We start from the raw sequence: 14,860 nt of genomic DNA, 5'->3' as shown, positions 1-14,860 counted from the left end.
GCAAATTACACTGTGTTTGTATGAATTATGTTTGCGTGAAATATTTTGTTTTCCTTATACCAAGCTAAAATACACACTAGTTGATGAAAAAGAGGTGTTTCTGCATTAGAATAATGATTTTGAAGAAAAAAACCGGGTCAGAACAAGCTAAATTGTTCGAAATGCTTGTTTTAGGAAAATGTGACCATTTTTGCATGAATATGGTTTCTTGTGTAAAATTTGTTGTTTTGCTTCGGGAAAAGCTAAAATACACACTGTTTGATGAAAAACATGCATTTCTGCGTTAAAATATTGATTTCGAACAAAAAGCAGGGTCAAAACAAGCTAATGTCTTCTTTAAAAGCTTATTTTTGGGAAATAAGATAGTTTTTGCATGAAAAATGTTTGTGTGAAATGTATTATTTTGCTTCGTGCAAGCTACGGTATACACTGTTTCATGAAAAAGAGGTGTGTCTGCATTAGAGTCGTGATTTTGACCAAAAAACAGCGTGGTAAAAACAAGCTAATTTGTTGCAAAAAACATTTGTTTTAGAAAAATATGACCGTTTTTGCATGAATAAGGTTTCTTGTGTAAAATGTGTTGTTTCGCTTACAACAAGCTAAAAAACACTAATGAAAAACATGAGATTTTGCATTAAAATCATGATTTTGAATAAAAATTGGCATCAGAACAAACTCATGTGTTCTTAAAAACGCTTGTTTCAGGCAAATTAGACAATTTTTGCAGGAATTGTTTATTTTGTAAAATGTAATCTTTTACTTTGTACAACCTAATATACACACAATTTCATGAAAAACATCCATTTCTAAATAAGAATAGTATTTGTAACAAAAATGGGATCAGAGCAACCTAATGTGGTGTGAAAAATGCTTGTTTTAGGCAAATGAGACTGTTTTTCCATGAATAAGGCTTATTGTGTAAAATGTGTTGTTTTGCTTACTGCAAGCTAAACTACACACAATTTGATGAAAAACATGCATTTTCGTAGCAGAATAGTGATTTTGAACAAAAACCCAGGTCAGAACAAGCAAATGTGTTCTTAAAAACGCTTGCATTAGACACATTAGACCTATTTTGCATCATTACGTTTCTTGTGTGAAAGGTGTTGTTTTGCTTGGTGAAAGGTAAATACACACTATAGGATGAAAAACACAAATTTCTGCATCAAAATGGTGATTTAGAAGAAACAGCGTGGTCAGAACAAGCGAATGTGTTCTTGAAAACACTTGTATTTGGCAAATTATGTCAGTTTTTGGCTTGATGGTTACGGTGGTGGGCTTTAATTCCAAGAGTCCTGAATTCAAATCCTGCTTGACTGTTGATTTCATATCAGGTGGGGTTGACTCAGCCTGTCATCTTTCTGAGGTGAGCAAAATGAGTACCAGCTTGCTGGGATGATTGAGCCACCTGACTATCCTGTGTCAGAGTGGTAACCTGTCCAGGATGGTGTTCAATAGGCCAGGAGATTGCTTTGGCAGTGCCAATGCTCTGAAGAGAGTCTGGTTCAAATGGATTTTTTTGGGATTCGGATTGTGATTTTGTACAAAAAATGGGGTCAAAACAAGCTAATTTTTCCTAAAAATGCTTGTATTAGGCAAATTGGACTGCTTGTGCATGAATTATGTTTTTTCTGTGAAATGTTAATTTTTGCTTTGAACAAGTGAAAATACACACAATTTAATGAATAACATATGCTTCTGCATTGGAATAGTGATTTTGAACAAAAAACATGGTCAAAACAAGCAAATGTGTTGTGAAGAACGCTAGTTTTAGGCAAATAAGTCCGTTTTTTGCATGAATAAAGTTTCTTGTGTAAAATGTGTTGTTTTGCTTTCCACAAGCAAAAATACACACAATTTGATGAAAAACACACACTTCTGCATCAGAATGGTGATTTTGAAGAAAAAACGGGGTCAGAAGAAGCTAATGCACTGTTAAAAACACTTCTTTTCAGCAAGCAAGACCATTTTGCATGAATAACAAGTTTTCTTGTGTAATTATACCTTAGTTTCCTTAGTTTTCTTGCGTGTAAAAAGTTTACTCTTAGTTTTCTTGTGTGTAAAATGCATTGTTTTGCTTTGTGCAAGCTGAAATACACAAATGAAACAAATCATTCGCAAGATAAACCAAACAAATCACCCTCGAGACAAACCCCCAAAAAAATCACCCACAAGATAAAGCAAACAAATCACCCACGAGATAAACCAAATCTAAAACTTTTGTTTCTGATATTTTTCCTTCTGCTTTCTCAGTCTTAAAACCCTACCTACATATTTCAAGATGCATGTATTCTTCCAGTTATCACCTTCTGGTAAAACTTCCAAAATCAAGGCTGACTTCACCAAAACTCTCTTATTCCTTGCTTCCAGAGATTCTTCTGTCTCACTCTTTCCTCCGGATTTCAAACAACCCATGCACCACAATCTCATATCATCCCCATTAACCTTACCTAACCCAACCAGCTCACTGCACGTTTCAGTGTTTCCACCCCTCTTTTCTTTCCTCTTACCCTGTTCGTTCATTCACTTGATGTTTGTCCAACTGTCAGTTCTTCCTTGTTCTTCCATAAGCCTCACTTTTGGAAAGAAAAACATTCAACAAGACTATTCAACAAGGCATAATTTTAATGCACAGCAATTAGTGCCATCAAGCTGAAGAAATAAAATAATTGGTGGATTAAAAAACGATTTCATTTACAATATCCAGTCAAAAAAAAATGGAATAATTGTTTTCATTGGATATTATGCTGTTCATTGCTTTTCAAAGGGAAGTGGTTTGTAAATGCAGGTACTCACAACAAATGTATTAAAATTACTTCTTGTCACAGTGATCAGCCAGAAATATATCATTTAGATTTTACCAATATTAAATGATGAACAATAGCAATATGCAGAATAAGATTTCACAAGTTGTGGTTTTGCTCCTTCGACTCGGTAAAAAGTTTACATCGCAAGTGGTATTTCTCATTACAGACCCCACCAGTGGGCCCATAAAGGGTTAAAAATCAAAACAAATGTTAAAACCCAACACGAACAAGTGTTTACCAACAAAACAGCAAGTAACAGAAACAGGAGCTTCCACTGAAACTTGGTTTCATGCACAACAGAGCAACTGGTTTTACACAAAATAAAGACCTCAGGGCCAGTGAATAAATGCCCATACGCATGGTGACCCCTTATGCACAGTGAGCCCCGACGCACAATGCATTTCAACCTTTGTTCAAGTACAATGCTTCAAAAGTGCAGGAATTAGTTCATTCTCAGAATAATTACAAAAATATCTCAAAAAGTTATGGACGGATTCAGACAAAACCTGGTGGACAGTTTGGGTGCGCGACAAGGACGAATAGATTAAATTTTGGTGAAGATCCAGATACGCTAATTTTTTTATATTTTTTTGAGTTCTTCACCATTGTTAGGGACAAAAACAATGTTTAGCATGATATTTCAAACAGTTTTGGACGGATGATGAAAAAAACTAGTGGATGAGTTGGGTTAGTTGATGAGAACAAGCTGATTTGATTTTTGTTCATGTTTGGATCTCGATCCAGCCTATTGGTGGGATACAAAACATGAACTGTTCAGCCTGGCGGCAGTATGCACTCCACCAAGTACCGTTCTAGTTCCCTCCGCTAACGAAGGTGGATAGAGGTTATGTTTTCACCCCTGTCTGTAAGTGGAACCATTTTAATGATGAATGCAATATTAAAGACAAAGGATTGCAGTTTTTCACACATTACGAGTTAGTTGGTAAAACAAATGCCCTGGACATTTCTTTTGGCACAAAATTTGGATTTTCCACTTTATGGCCTCAGTGTTCAACCAGCTGAGAATATTCACTGATCATTAGTACACCATCCTAGTTACTTAACAGCTGAGGCCATCTATCCCGACTTTTCTGGAAAACTAATTGCAAAAGAAAAATGTTCGTTTTTGGAAACAACTCGAAAACCTGCTGCACAACCCATTAAAAATGGAGCGGGGTTTGGTTGTGGATACCTCCCCTGTGAGTGATCCTGAGCAAGGGCAAGTTATTAAGCAAACCAGTAATGAGAAAGCGAGCAGGCAGATGCACAGCATTCTTGGCACGACTCCTTTGAGTGCCATCGGTGACCCCTGTTAAGCAGCCGAGGCCCTATGGCCTCTTGGAGAAAGAAAAATGGCTGGCTGTAACAATGATATGCCAAACAATGACAATCAGTCACAGAAAATGACAACAGTGACAAAGCCAAAGTTTGTGCAGCCACATGTGTGATGAAAAAGATAATGACTGCACCTTCTCCAGTGAGGAAGGGGATCCTTGCCTCACGATAGGACAGAACTCTACACCAAAGCTAAAAGCTAAAAAGGTGTCACCTGTTTTATAATCATCAACTCCGCAGTTCCAGATGAAGTTCGGAGAAGATTAAATGAACAAAACTGGAGCTTAGAGGAGAAGGAAATCACCCCCCAATGCAAAGTGTATTCTGCGCATGAAGCATGGGGGACTAGCGGTGAAGGAGAAAGATTCATGAACCAATAGACTGGCAGCCAAAGCTGAAAGAGTTCTGAGAACGAAGTTTTACAATTTGCTTTATGAAAATATGGGAACAGGTTTCAGTTTGGTTCATGAATCATGATCCTTTAATGAAAAAGGCGGTGCAGATTTTGAGTTCTGGGAGAACTTCCTCCCACCTTCTGAAACCCCTAAAATGAAGATACCAACCAACAAGACAAATGTCGGTGGTATAACATTTTAACTTGATTTCAAATGTGAGTTGTTCTTTGGTTAAACTTTGGCAGAGAAGTTATCAGGCTTCCTACAACTTCGAAAAGGTAGGGGGGTCAAAATAGTCACAGCAAGCTTTGGGTAAAAACAGCGACTCACCAACATCTCTTCTCTACCTTCCCCCATCCAAAACCATAATCTTTTCTACCCCCGGTAATCCACCCCAAACCCACCTCTTTCAAAGTCCCTGTCAGGTAAGGACCTGAAAGTCCCTGTAGTATCCATCTTGTTTACCCCATGTACCCCAACCCATCCCTCTCCCTTCCACAGATCTCCTCATGTCTCTGTTCCACACTTTTTTCTTTCCATCTTTCATCTCCTGCTCCCCTTGTTATGCGTTCTGTGTGTTTGCTCTTTTACGAGCCTTGACATTGTATTTTAAAAAAACAAAAAAACTCCAGGATCATCACAAAATAATCCAGCGAGCACAACACGGCCCCTTTGGAGTTGTCATTGTTCAAAGAACGGGTTTACTGGTTCTCACAGCACATCCCCATTCCTCTGTTATATGCAGTCTGACCGAGAGAGAGAGAGAGTGAGAGAGTGAGAGAGTGAGAGAGTGAGAGAGTGAGAGAGTGAGAGAGTGAGAGAGTGAGAGAGTGAGAGAGTGAGAGAGTGAGAGAGTGAGAGAGTGAGAGAGTGAGAGAGTGAGAGAGTGAGAGAGTGAGAGAGTGAGAGAGTGAGAGAGTGAGAGAGAGAGAGAGAGAGAGAGAGAGAGAGAGAGAGAGAGAGAGAGAGAGAGAGAGAGAGGAGAGAGAGTGGAGAGAGAGAGAGAATGGAGAGAGAGTGTGTGTGTGTGTGTGTGTGTGTGTGTGTGTGTGTGTGTGTGTGTGTGTGTGTGTGTGTGTGTGTGTGTGTGTGTGTGTGTGTGTGTGTGTGTGTGTGTGTGTGTGTGTGTGTGTGTGTGTGTGTGCATACTGCATTGTCCTTTCCTGTGCCTAGTTACCTCCATTTGGACTTTTCACTCTGTGAAAAAAAGAAACTTTTCACTTTGCAACCCCTTCCCCCACCCCACCACTTTGTCAAAACCCTTAAACCATCCCCAAGGTCCAGCTCAGTGTCCAATAAAAAGACAGTCCCAAAACTCAGGCCTTTAACGTTGAGGTATTCCAGAAAACAGCAGTAATTTTTCAGAAAAATATAATCCTGACATTTTTAAAGAGAAATGTCAAAAAAAATTACAAAAAAGCAGCTCTACTGGCTCCCATTGGGCCATGTAATACATAAAGATAACAGCAAATAATCAAAAAGGATTCACAAATCAAAAGTAGTAGCCACATGAATATGTCCCCCCCCCCCCACCACCCCTACCAAACTCAAAATTACTGCCCCCAATCATTCCCGAATGTCAGATGCTTTTATCAGATCATAGTGTCCTGAGAACCATCAGAAGTTGCCAGCTCCTTGGCTCGTTGTCGCTCCAGTTTCACTTGAACTTTCCTTTCTTTCATTAGAGCCGTGCGAAGGTCCTTTAACCTGCGCTTAATCAAAGCACGATCCTCTGCATCCAAAACCCCCAGTGCCTAGTGAAAACAACACAAGAAATACAGAAACATTTTGATTTGGCAAGTTGTTCAAAAACTTTCAAATGTGAAAGAATAAGATTCTTCAATTCGAGCTGACCTTAAGCTTGCTCCCATCAAGCTGCAGGAGTTGATCCCCATGCACATCATGCAACGAGAAAGACTCGGCATATTGCTCTAGGCCCAGAACCAATAGCCATTGGTTCACCTGCTCTGGACCCCACTCGTGTATGGCACGGTTCTGCCAATGATGCGGACGTGTTGGAGATAGGCCCTCCATGTATCCTCGGCCCACCTACCAAGCATATGAACAGAGAAAATGAGGAATCCTTAAATGTTCAGGGCATCTGAAGAGTTTTGTAAATATCCCAACAGCCTGCTCTGACCTTGCTAAAAGAAAAGGGACAGCAGAACAGATATGATGAGTGTGATCCAAGGGAAAGTGCCTGAAAATGTAATACTGAAGAAGCAGATAACCAGATGATTACCTTGTGTAGAGAGATAGAGATAGAGATAGAGATAGAGATAGAGATAGAGATAGAGATAGAGAGATACAGAGAGAAGAGATCATTCAGCATTCGCTGAATAGCCATAATTAGTCGATTTGATGGCTGCAAAGCAGTCATTCTGTGCCACAATTTTGTTGCAATTGAATTGTTAATGACAAGAGGTATGACTTTCATATGAAAGGGACTTCAACAGAACTTCCCATGTTTTCAGTATGCTCTGGACCACACTCATGTACGGTGGGGTATATAATTTGTTCCAATACTTCTTCAAAATATTTCATCTCTGTCTCATGATTACCAAGGTACACTACAAGATATTTAACTCGTCCGTTGACCGTCCTTCACACTAAGTTCTGTTGGAGTGATGGTGGTAATACAAAAGAGGTTACTTTTTCTGCACCATAATGCTGCACTTCTATTCCAATTTATCCCACCAGAGGAGGATGCAGAGAAATCTCTCAGACAATGCTGTAAAACATTGACATTGTTCGTACTTCGAATTGAAACACAGACATCATCAGCTAAGCCGTCTGCACAAATTTTGCTCCAATATTTCTCATTCCCTGAAGTATTTGCTGTCTAACGGATAGCAGGAGTGGCTCAAACATGACTTTGTTTTAGACACCAGAAAGAGGGCTACCTTGATGGATACCCTGTTGAAAAGGAAAGGAAGAACATAACCTTTTATTAACTTTCAACATACAATGAGTATTGGTAGACAGGAGTTTTACATAAGAGATGAAGGTTTCACCAAAACCCCTTCCCTTCAAAACAGAAAAAAAGTTATTTGTGATCAACATGATCAAAAGCCTTAGCTTGATCAAGAATCAGTAATCCAAAATCATCACACAGGTGCTTATTGCACGAAATAATATCTCTTACCAGAAATATATTGTCATGGATAGATCTTCCAAGCACACAATAAGTTTGGTCTGGATGTATAACATAAATGAGAACAGTCTTCCTCCGATTCGCAAGTACTTTAGAGAGAATTTTAAAATCAATACACAGTAAAGACACCGGTCACCAGTTCTCACCAGGTGAGGGTTCCCAGATTTTGGCAGCAAACATACGACCGCTCTTCTGCAAGACACTGGAAGTTGTCCATCATGTTTGCTTTCATCAAGCACATCAAGTAAATCAGGTCGCACTATATTCCAAAAAGTCTTACAGAATTCCCCTGGCATCCCATCTATTCTGGAGGCTTTCCCATCTTTCAGGCTATTCACAGCTGTTTCAAGTTTATTTGCCAAAATTGGGGAGTCAAGCATGCATTGCTCATCATACTTGACATTCCTGAGCCCAGAAATTAATTCTTGCTTCATCTCATTGTCCAAGTTCTGAGGGAAATATAAGTTAGAATAGAAATCCCTCAGTGTGCACCTGTTTGCTTACTGAGAGGTTTCCAGGGACCTAATGGAAGTGAATAAACTATGAATTTGTTGTGACCTTTTAAGAGAAGTCTCTAATTTGAAGAACTCCTTGTTTGGCATATCCAATGTTAAGTAGCTCATTTGCATTCTTACCAAGGTACCTATTGCTTGTTGTCATACCAACTCCTCCAGCAATGCTTTCTTAGCCCATACTAATTGGTCACGTGTGCCTTTCCCAACCTCATCGTCGTTTTGTTTTCGGGATACTATTTCCCCGTTTAACTGATCAATTGATATTAGCTGCCTTTTGGTACAACATAAACTATATTGTTGACAAAAAGGTTTTATTTGGGTTTTTTGCAAATCCCACCACAACTGGAGGCTATCAAAATCAAATTTGGAAGACCTAATTTTCTCCTACCCAACTCAAAAGACAACATGAAATCCCTTGTCTTGGAAGAGACGAGTGTTGAGAGACCAATAAGCACTACCAATGGGTGAAAAAGGGTAATTTAAAAGACATTGAAATTAGACTGTGGTGAGTAAACCCAGTTGGCACAATTTGAGTCAAAGACACAACATTTAACATTGGCTTGTTTATATAAAACCTGTCAAGCCTTGCCATTGACATAATAGCATCATTACATCTGCACCATGTGTAACAACACAGGAGTGGATGTTGTGACCTCCACACATCCTTAAAACAGAAATCACTGTACACTCAAAGCGAATATTTCAAACCATATGATAACAATAACGAATATAAAATCCCCATACTGGTCCAAGCACGCCTGGGCATGGTGAGGGATCTTGTTGTTAGTCCATGTTTTGTGAAAGTAAATATGTGCCCATCTATTATGTTTGCTGCTCTGATACTTTAAAATACACTTGATAATGAATCATTGCATACTGAAAGTTGTTATATAAATGGACTGTCTCTCCTTCTCTCTCCCTCTCTCTCCCTCTCTCTCCCTCTCTCTCCCTCTCTCTCCCTCTCTCTCCCTCTCTCTCCCTCTCTCTCCCTCTCTCTCCCTCTCTCTCATAATCGATGTTTCACTTGGTTGGCAAATTGGGTAGAACTACTTTGGCTGTCGCCGGTAAGTCGGGCCCCCAAAAGGCATTGCAGTCTCATTAACTCTGGTCTTCCATTCAATTGTAAAAATTGCACAAACACGAAGCTCATTAACTCTGCCTTTCCATTGTCCTATTTTGTTGATTGTAAAGCAGGAGTCTCATCAAAATGCTGAGGTCATGGACCTCTGGACCTTGTGTGCAAAGAAAGCTTTCTTGTAGTCCGGTATTGATTAACCAAGTACTCCATGATGTTCTGACCCCTCTCAATTTACCAATCATATAAAAGGCCATGTATTCTAGCTCAGATTCAGAGATCTGCCTGGACTCTTGAGACGAGCCTTTCTCTCCACATATATGTGTTTTTATATAATAAATGATCTGTTAAATTTTGAAGGGTTTTCCCTTTTGTGTAAATTTCCATGACAAATTTTGGCAACTGTGACAGGATCTGCCAAGTCCAGAGAAAGCAGTGGAGTGAATGCTGGGCAGGCAGCAAAGACTTGGTGCCTGGGGATTTAGAAAAGGTAAGAGAAGCCTATTGAAAGCTCTTGAGACAAGTGTATTTGCAGCAGCCAGGCGATGTACTCTGTTTCTCTCTGTGGACCTGCACAGATCCAAACTCAGACTTGAAGGTAAGCACAGCAAGTATCATTTAGGTACAATAAGGATTGTTTATTCTATAAACTAGGGTGGATCCAGGGATTGGTAGTTTTGGGAAAGGACTTTAAGGGGATTGGTATTTGGCTTGACATCTTGGCAACCATTTTAAGTCACCGAGTGAGGCACTACGTGAATTGTAAATCGCCGAGTCAGGTGCCACATATTGCAAGTCGCTGAATCAGGTGCTGTGTGAAAGGTTGTGGGACATCTAATCACGGTGTGGCGGAGACGTCGTTGGTAAGAACTGGATTAGAAACTCAGAGCAGTTGGGAGCTAAGCCATAGTGAAAGTCATAGATATTGACTTACCGAGGACTGCCTAAGTACTCAAAGCGGAATTAAGGTGAAATATAATGGTGAGCAACACAGGGAAATTCTGGGTGAAGTGGACTGAAAAATAAACCTGTTTGAGAAGAGGCCAGAGCAGTGCTGGCTCAGCATTGCAGATGCAAATGGTCACTTAAGGAGATGTAAGGGGATACTATTACAAGTTCTCTTCCCCTCTCCTTTTGTTGTGTTGTGAATTTGTACAGCTGCACACCCTGTCTCTGCATCTCTTTGGGCGACACAATCTTGAGGAATTTGGTTGATTCATCTCGTGAAAGAAAAGCTGGTTGTAGAAGTTCTAAGGGCCACCTTGTGAACATCATTTAGTTCCGTGAGGATCAGAGACCCGTGGTTTAAATTTCACGAGGAAACATCATTGAAGTTTAAGGGTCCCTTTTTACGAAGGTATAATTGATGACTTGACCTTACAAGGATCCTTGGTTTGCGATAGGAATACTGTATATGACTGTTATATACTGTATATGAATATCTGACTGTGCTTGAATGTTTAAAGGATAGTTTGTGTATTGTGTTGATGAAATGGACTGATGTATAATATTTTGGTGTGTGTGTGTGTGTGTGTGTGTGTGTGTGTGTGTGTGTGTGTGTGTGCGTGCGTGCGTGCGTGCGTGCGTGCGTGCGTGCGTGCGTGTGTGTGTGTGTGTGTGTCAGGGGTGTATTGTGAATGGGAACTTTTGCTGGTTAAAAAAAAAAATGTTGATTCAAACGTGGCACTGAATGTTGGAGTTAAATGAGGTGGTTTGCCGGTACATAATTATCAGTGGTGGTTGGAAGAAAGTGCTTGTCCTGTGATCACAGAGTCACCCCCTGTGTGTCCGTGCGCGTGACCTACGGGCTCCGGAGTGTTTTGATTTTGCATCAATCTGTGGCACGAAAGAGTTTGTAATGTGAATGAGCTTTTAACGGTTTGAATCACTCACGAAGAGGGAGGCACATTCCAGCTGTGTGTGACCGCTGAAGGCTGTGGACATAATACATACGCAGGAACTGAGACGGACGCAGAGACTGCACGGGTGTCCAAGGGGAGGGGTCGATTTTGAGGCATTTTTGATGAGCCGAGTTGACATCCGGGCCATACTGAGAGGGCCGTGTATTCGGACGGTACTGTTGGTCTTTTAAGGGCAAGTTTGTGGAATTGTTCATCCTTGTCCCCATGGATTTTCATAGATGGTATGTGGATGGATGGTTGCGCAGTGGGAGGCATTTTGCAGAAGTGTTCAAAAATTACATGTTGGAATGTGGGATGGTTTAGTTCGGACCCCATGTTGGTTGGCGAGCTGGGTGGGCGAGAGCGTGACCTTCCGTTGCAGTGGGTCAGAATACAGAGATGTTCACGATGTAAGTACAGGATTAACTACAAAGACTGGTATCTTTATATTGGCTCCTCCAATGGATACCCCATCAATGAGAATTTTTATATCAAATGTACCCCCGTTTATAACCAATGACAAAATGATGTGTATTCTGTCACTGGCCTAATGTCAGGTCAGGCCAGATTAGATCTGTGACTTGCTGCAGGTATCATGTAAACCTGCACTAACCTGTTCCATGGTCGGGTTGTCAGTGACTAAACCGTCTCCCCCACCAGGTGTTTTTTGGTGAGGAGGGTGTTTGGATATGGACACCCAGCAGGATTAAAAAGAAAACCTGTCAAAGGGTGGAGGAGCTCCTTGTGAGCCAAGGGCCATCCATATCTAGTGGCCAACTATGTCTGCAGACGTCCTCTGCAGTTGGGATACTTCGTATTCGGAGGTTGGTGGCAGGATTTGCACTCGGGCCACCGTAAAACCCTTCATTCCGCAAAACGCAAAAACGCAAAAAAATCTGAAAACCCACTCCATGGGAGTACCTCCTGTGCAGCTTCCCTTCACATGGCAGCTCACCGGATGACGGGATTGGGGCAAAGCCTTCGGGACCCCCAATCTTTGATGAAAGGAGGAAAACCACGGGGTAACATTCCCGGGTCAGATTGCGGGAGAGTGTGTCGGAGTGGTGCTGAGGTCCACCAGACAGCGGTCTCCTTGGGTTAACCTGAGGCGGTCCGTTCGGGGGGGGGGGGGTGCCTGGAATGTCCTATCCCGAAGAGAGGATGATCACCTGTCCCTGTTATCATCTGAGCTCAAGCGTTTGGACATCGGGATTGCAGCTCTCTCTGAGGTTCGGCGATCGGATTGCGGCGAGATCATGGTGGGTGATTACAACTACCATTGGTCTGGTCGCTCTGATGGTTACCATGCCCAAGGAGTTGCTGTAGCTGTGTCCAATAAGCTGACTCCAATGATAATTGAGGCAACACCGGTCAACAAGCGTATTATGAGACGAAGGATTCGTCACTCCTGACGTGTCATTTCCCTGGTCTTTGTTTATGCTCCGACTGAGACGAGTGATCTCACCGTGAAGGATGCATTCTACGCCACGCTCGAGTCTGTGGTTGATCAGTGCCCCAGACGAGATACACTTCTAGTCTTAGGGGATTTCAATGCATCGACCAGAACTGATAGGGATGGTTATGAGACGTGTGTTGGTCCCCATGGGTCTGGAACTGTGAACTTGAATCGCACTTATTTCCTTGACTTTGCAAGAAGTCATGGACTTTGGGTAGCTGGTTCATGGTTTCAGCAGCCACAAGCTCATCGCTGGACTTGGTATTCCAATGCTGGCGGTGTGGCAAAGGAGATTGATCATGTGCTCGTTGATGGTCGCTGGAGGATGACCAGAACTGCAGGGTCTACCGGAATGCTCAGTTCCTCAATACTGAGCACCGGCTTGTTGTAACAACTCTGAAGTTGCACATTAAATCCAGGAGAATGGTACCATCCCAGCCTAAGCTGGATGTTGGCAAGCTCAAGGATGAGAGGGTAGCTGAGGAGTTTGTGAACAAACTGAGTGGAGATTTGGGGGGTCTGGGTGCTTTGGGAGGTCCTGAAGAGTTGTGGAGTGCCTTCAAGACCACCGTCCTTGATGTTGCCAGTGGATGCCTTGGAACTCACCATAGGGCAAAGAAGAATTTTGTCTCTCAAGTGACACTGGATAACATTGACCAGAGTTGCAGGGCCAAGCTTATTGGCAGAGCTGAGCTGTTCAGGGAGCTAAGGTATAAAACTGTACGTGCGCTAAGGGTGGGCAAGGAGGCCTATGTGCGAGGAATCTGTGAGAGGGTAGAGCATCACCTGTGGTCAAGTGATTCTCATCCTGCTTACAGGGGAATTCGCGCATTGCGTTCATCCAAGCCCACCCCTCGGTGTACTGCAGTTAGAGCAGAGGGTGGTAGGCTCTTGACAGAGGAGTCCGAAGTGAAGGCCCGCTGGGCCGGTTACTTTGAGCGGTTGTACCAGGCTGATCCACCAGCTGTTGAGTTGGACGTCAGGGGTGTTCCAATCTCTGTTGATGACCTTCCAATCAAATGTAGTCCACCTTCTCTTGTGGAAACACAGGCTGCAGTGAACCGGTTGAAATGGGGTAAAGTTCCAGGAATCTGTGGCATCCATGCTGAACTTCTCAAGGCTGGTGGAAATGCTGCACTCGTGACATTGCATGCAGTTCTGTGCTCTGCCTGGAAAACAGACATCAGCCCAACTGACTGGAAGAGGGGCCATGTTGTCCTTCTCTGGAAAGGGAAGGCAGATCGCCAAGACTGCAACAACTACCGAGGGGTGACGCTGCTCTCAGTGCGGGCAAGGTCTTTGCTCAGATAATTCTTGATAGGGTTCGCCACCATCTGCTTGAGCACCAGCATCCAGAGCAGTCAGGCTTTACAACAAAGAGGTCAACGATTGACCGTATCCTTGCTCTTCGGGTCCTCGCCGAACGCAGACGAGAGCTTCGGCAGGGGCTGCTTGCAGCCTGTGTTAATCTTTGTAAGGCGTTCGATTCAGTGAATCGGGATGCTCTCTGGAGGATTCTTGGTCTTCTTGTAGTGCCACCAAAACTGATCAATCTGATGTCTGAACTCAAGTACTGAAAGTGCTGTGAGATGTGGTGATGCCATCTCTGACTTATTTCCAGTTGTTACTTGAGTTTGTCATCGGTGTGTCCTGCCCTCCACACTTTTCAGCATTTGTTTGGACTGGATTCTGGCGAAGATGTCAGAGAGATCAAGCTGCGGTGCATCATTTGGGAATGTCAAGATCTCTGACCTTGATTTTGTTGATGATGCAGTCATATTTGCAGAGACTCTGGATATCCTTTTGGAGGCCCTCGGGGTGCTGAATGAGGAGTCAGAGCTGCTGGGATTACGGGTTTCTTGGGTCAAAATTTAGATCCAGGCTTTCAATGACATCTTGGATGTTGCTGTCCTGTCTGTGCCCATTTGTGGTGAGGATGTTGAGGTCATTAAAGATTCACTTACCTCGGCAGTGATATTCATGTCTATACTGGCTGTGAGTCAGAGGTTAACAGAGGTCTGGGTTGGGCCTGGGGAGTCATGGATTAACTGCATCATGGGGTGAGGCGATGCCTCTGCATCACCTGTGCGGGAGGACGAAAGTCCGAGTCTTCAGGTCCTTGGTGCTTCCAGTCTTGCTCTATGGATGCGAGACTTTGACTCTGACCAAGGATCTGAGATGGAGACAATTCCTTTGGTACCAGGTCTCTTCAGAAAATCCTT

General features: G+C 42.5%; 1 protein-coding gene across 4 annotated transcripts in view; it reads right to left on the bottom strand.

Annotated features, from left to right (window-relative positions):
• Nucleotides 1-2,607: 2,607 nt before the first annotated feature.
• Nucleotides 2,608-14,860, bottom strand: part of LOC147031219 (uncharacterized) — a 196,862-nt gene continuing 184,609 nt past the window's right edge. For all 4 annotated transcript variants that reach the window (XM_085876073.1, XM_085876071.1, XM_085876074.1 and 1 more), the window contains exons 17-18: nt 6,392-6,586; nt 2,608-6,291 (exon numbers count right to left, since the gene is read on the bottom strand). In XM_085876073.1, the coding sequence (XP_085732199.1) occupies nt 6,130-6,291; nt 6,392-6,586 (357 nt within the window). In that variant the 3' untranslated portion in view covers nt 2,608-6,129. The remainder of the gene's footprint in view (nt 6,292-6,391; nt 6,587-14,860) is intronic.

Source organism: Eptatretus burgeri, chromosome 3, assembly GCF_056783735.1.
Source record: "Eptatretus burgeri isolate ZD-2024b chromosome 3, Ebu_testis_v1, whole genome shotgun sequence".
Taxonomy (NCBI): domain Eukaryota; kingdom Metazoa; phylum Chordata; class Myxini; order Myxiniformes; family Myxinidae; genus Eptatretus; species Eptatretus burgeri.
Note: the sequence above shows the minus strand (reverse complement) of the source record. Positions and strands in the feature narration are given on the sequence as shown.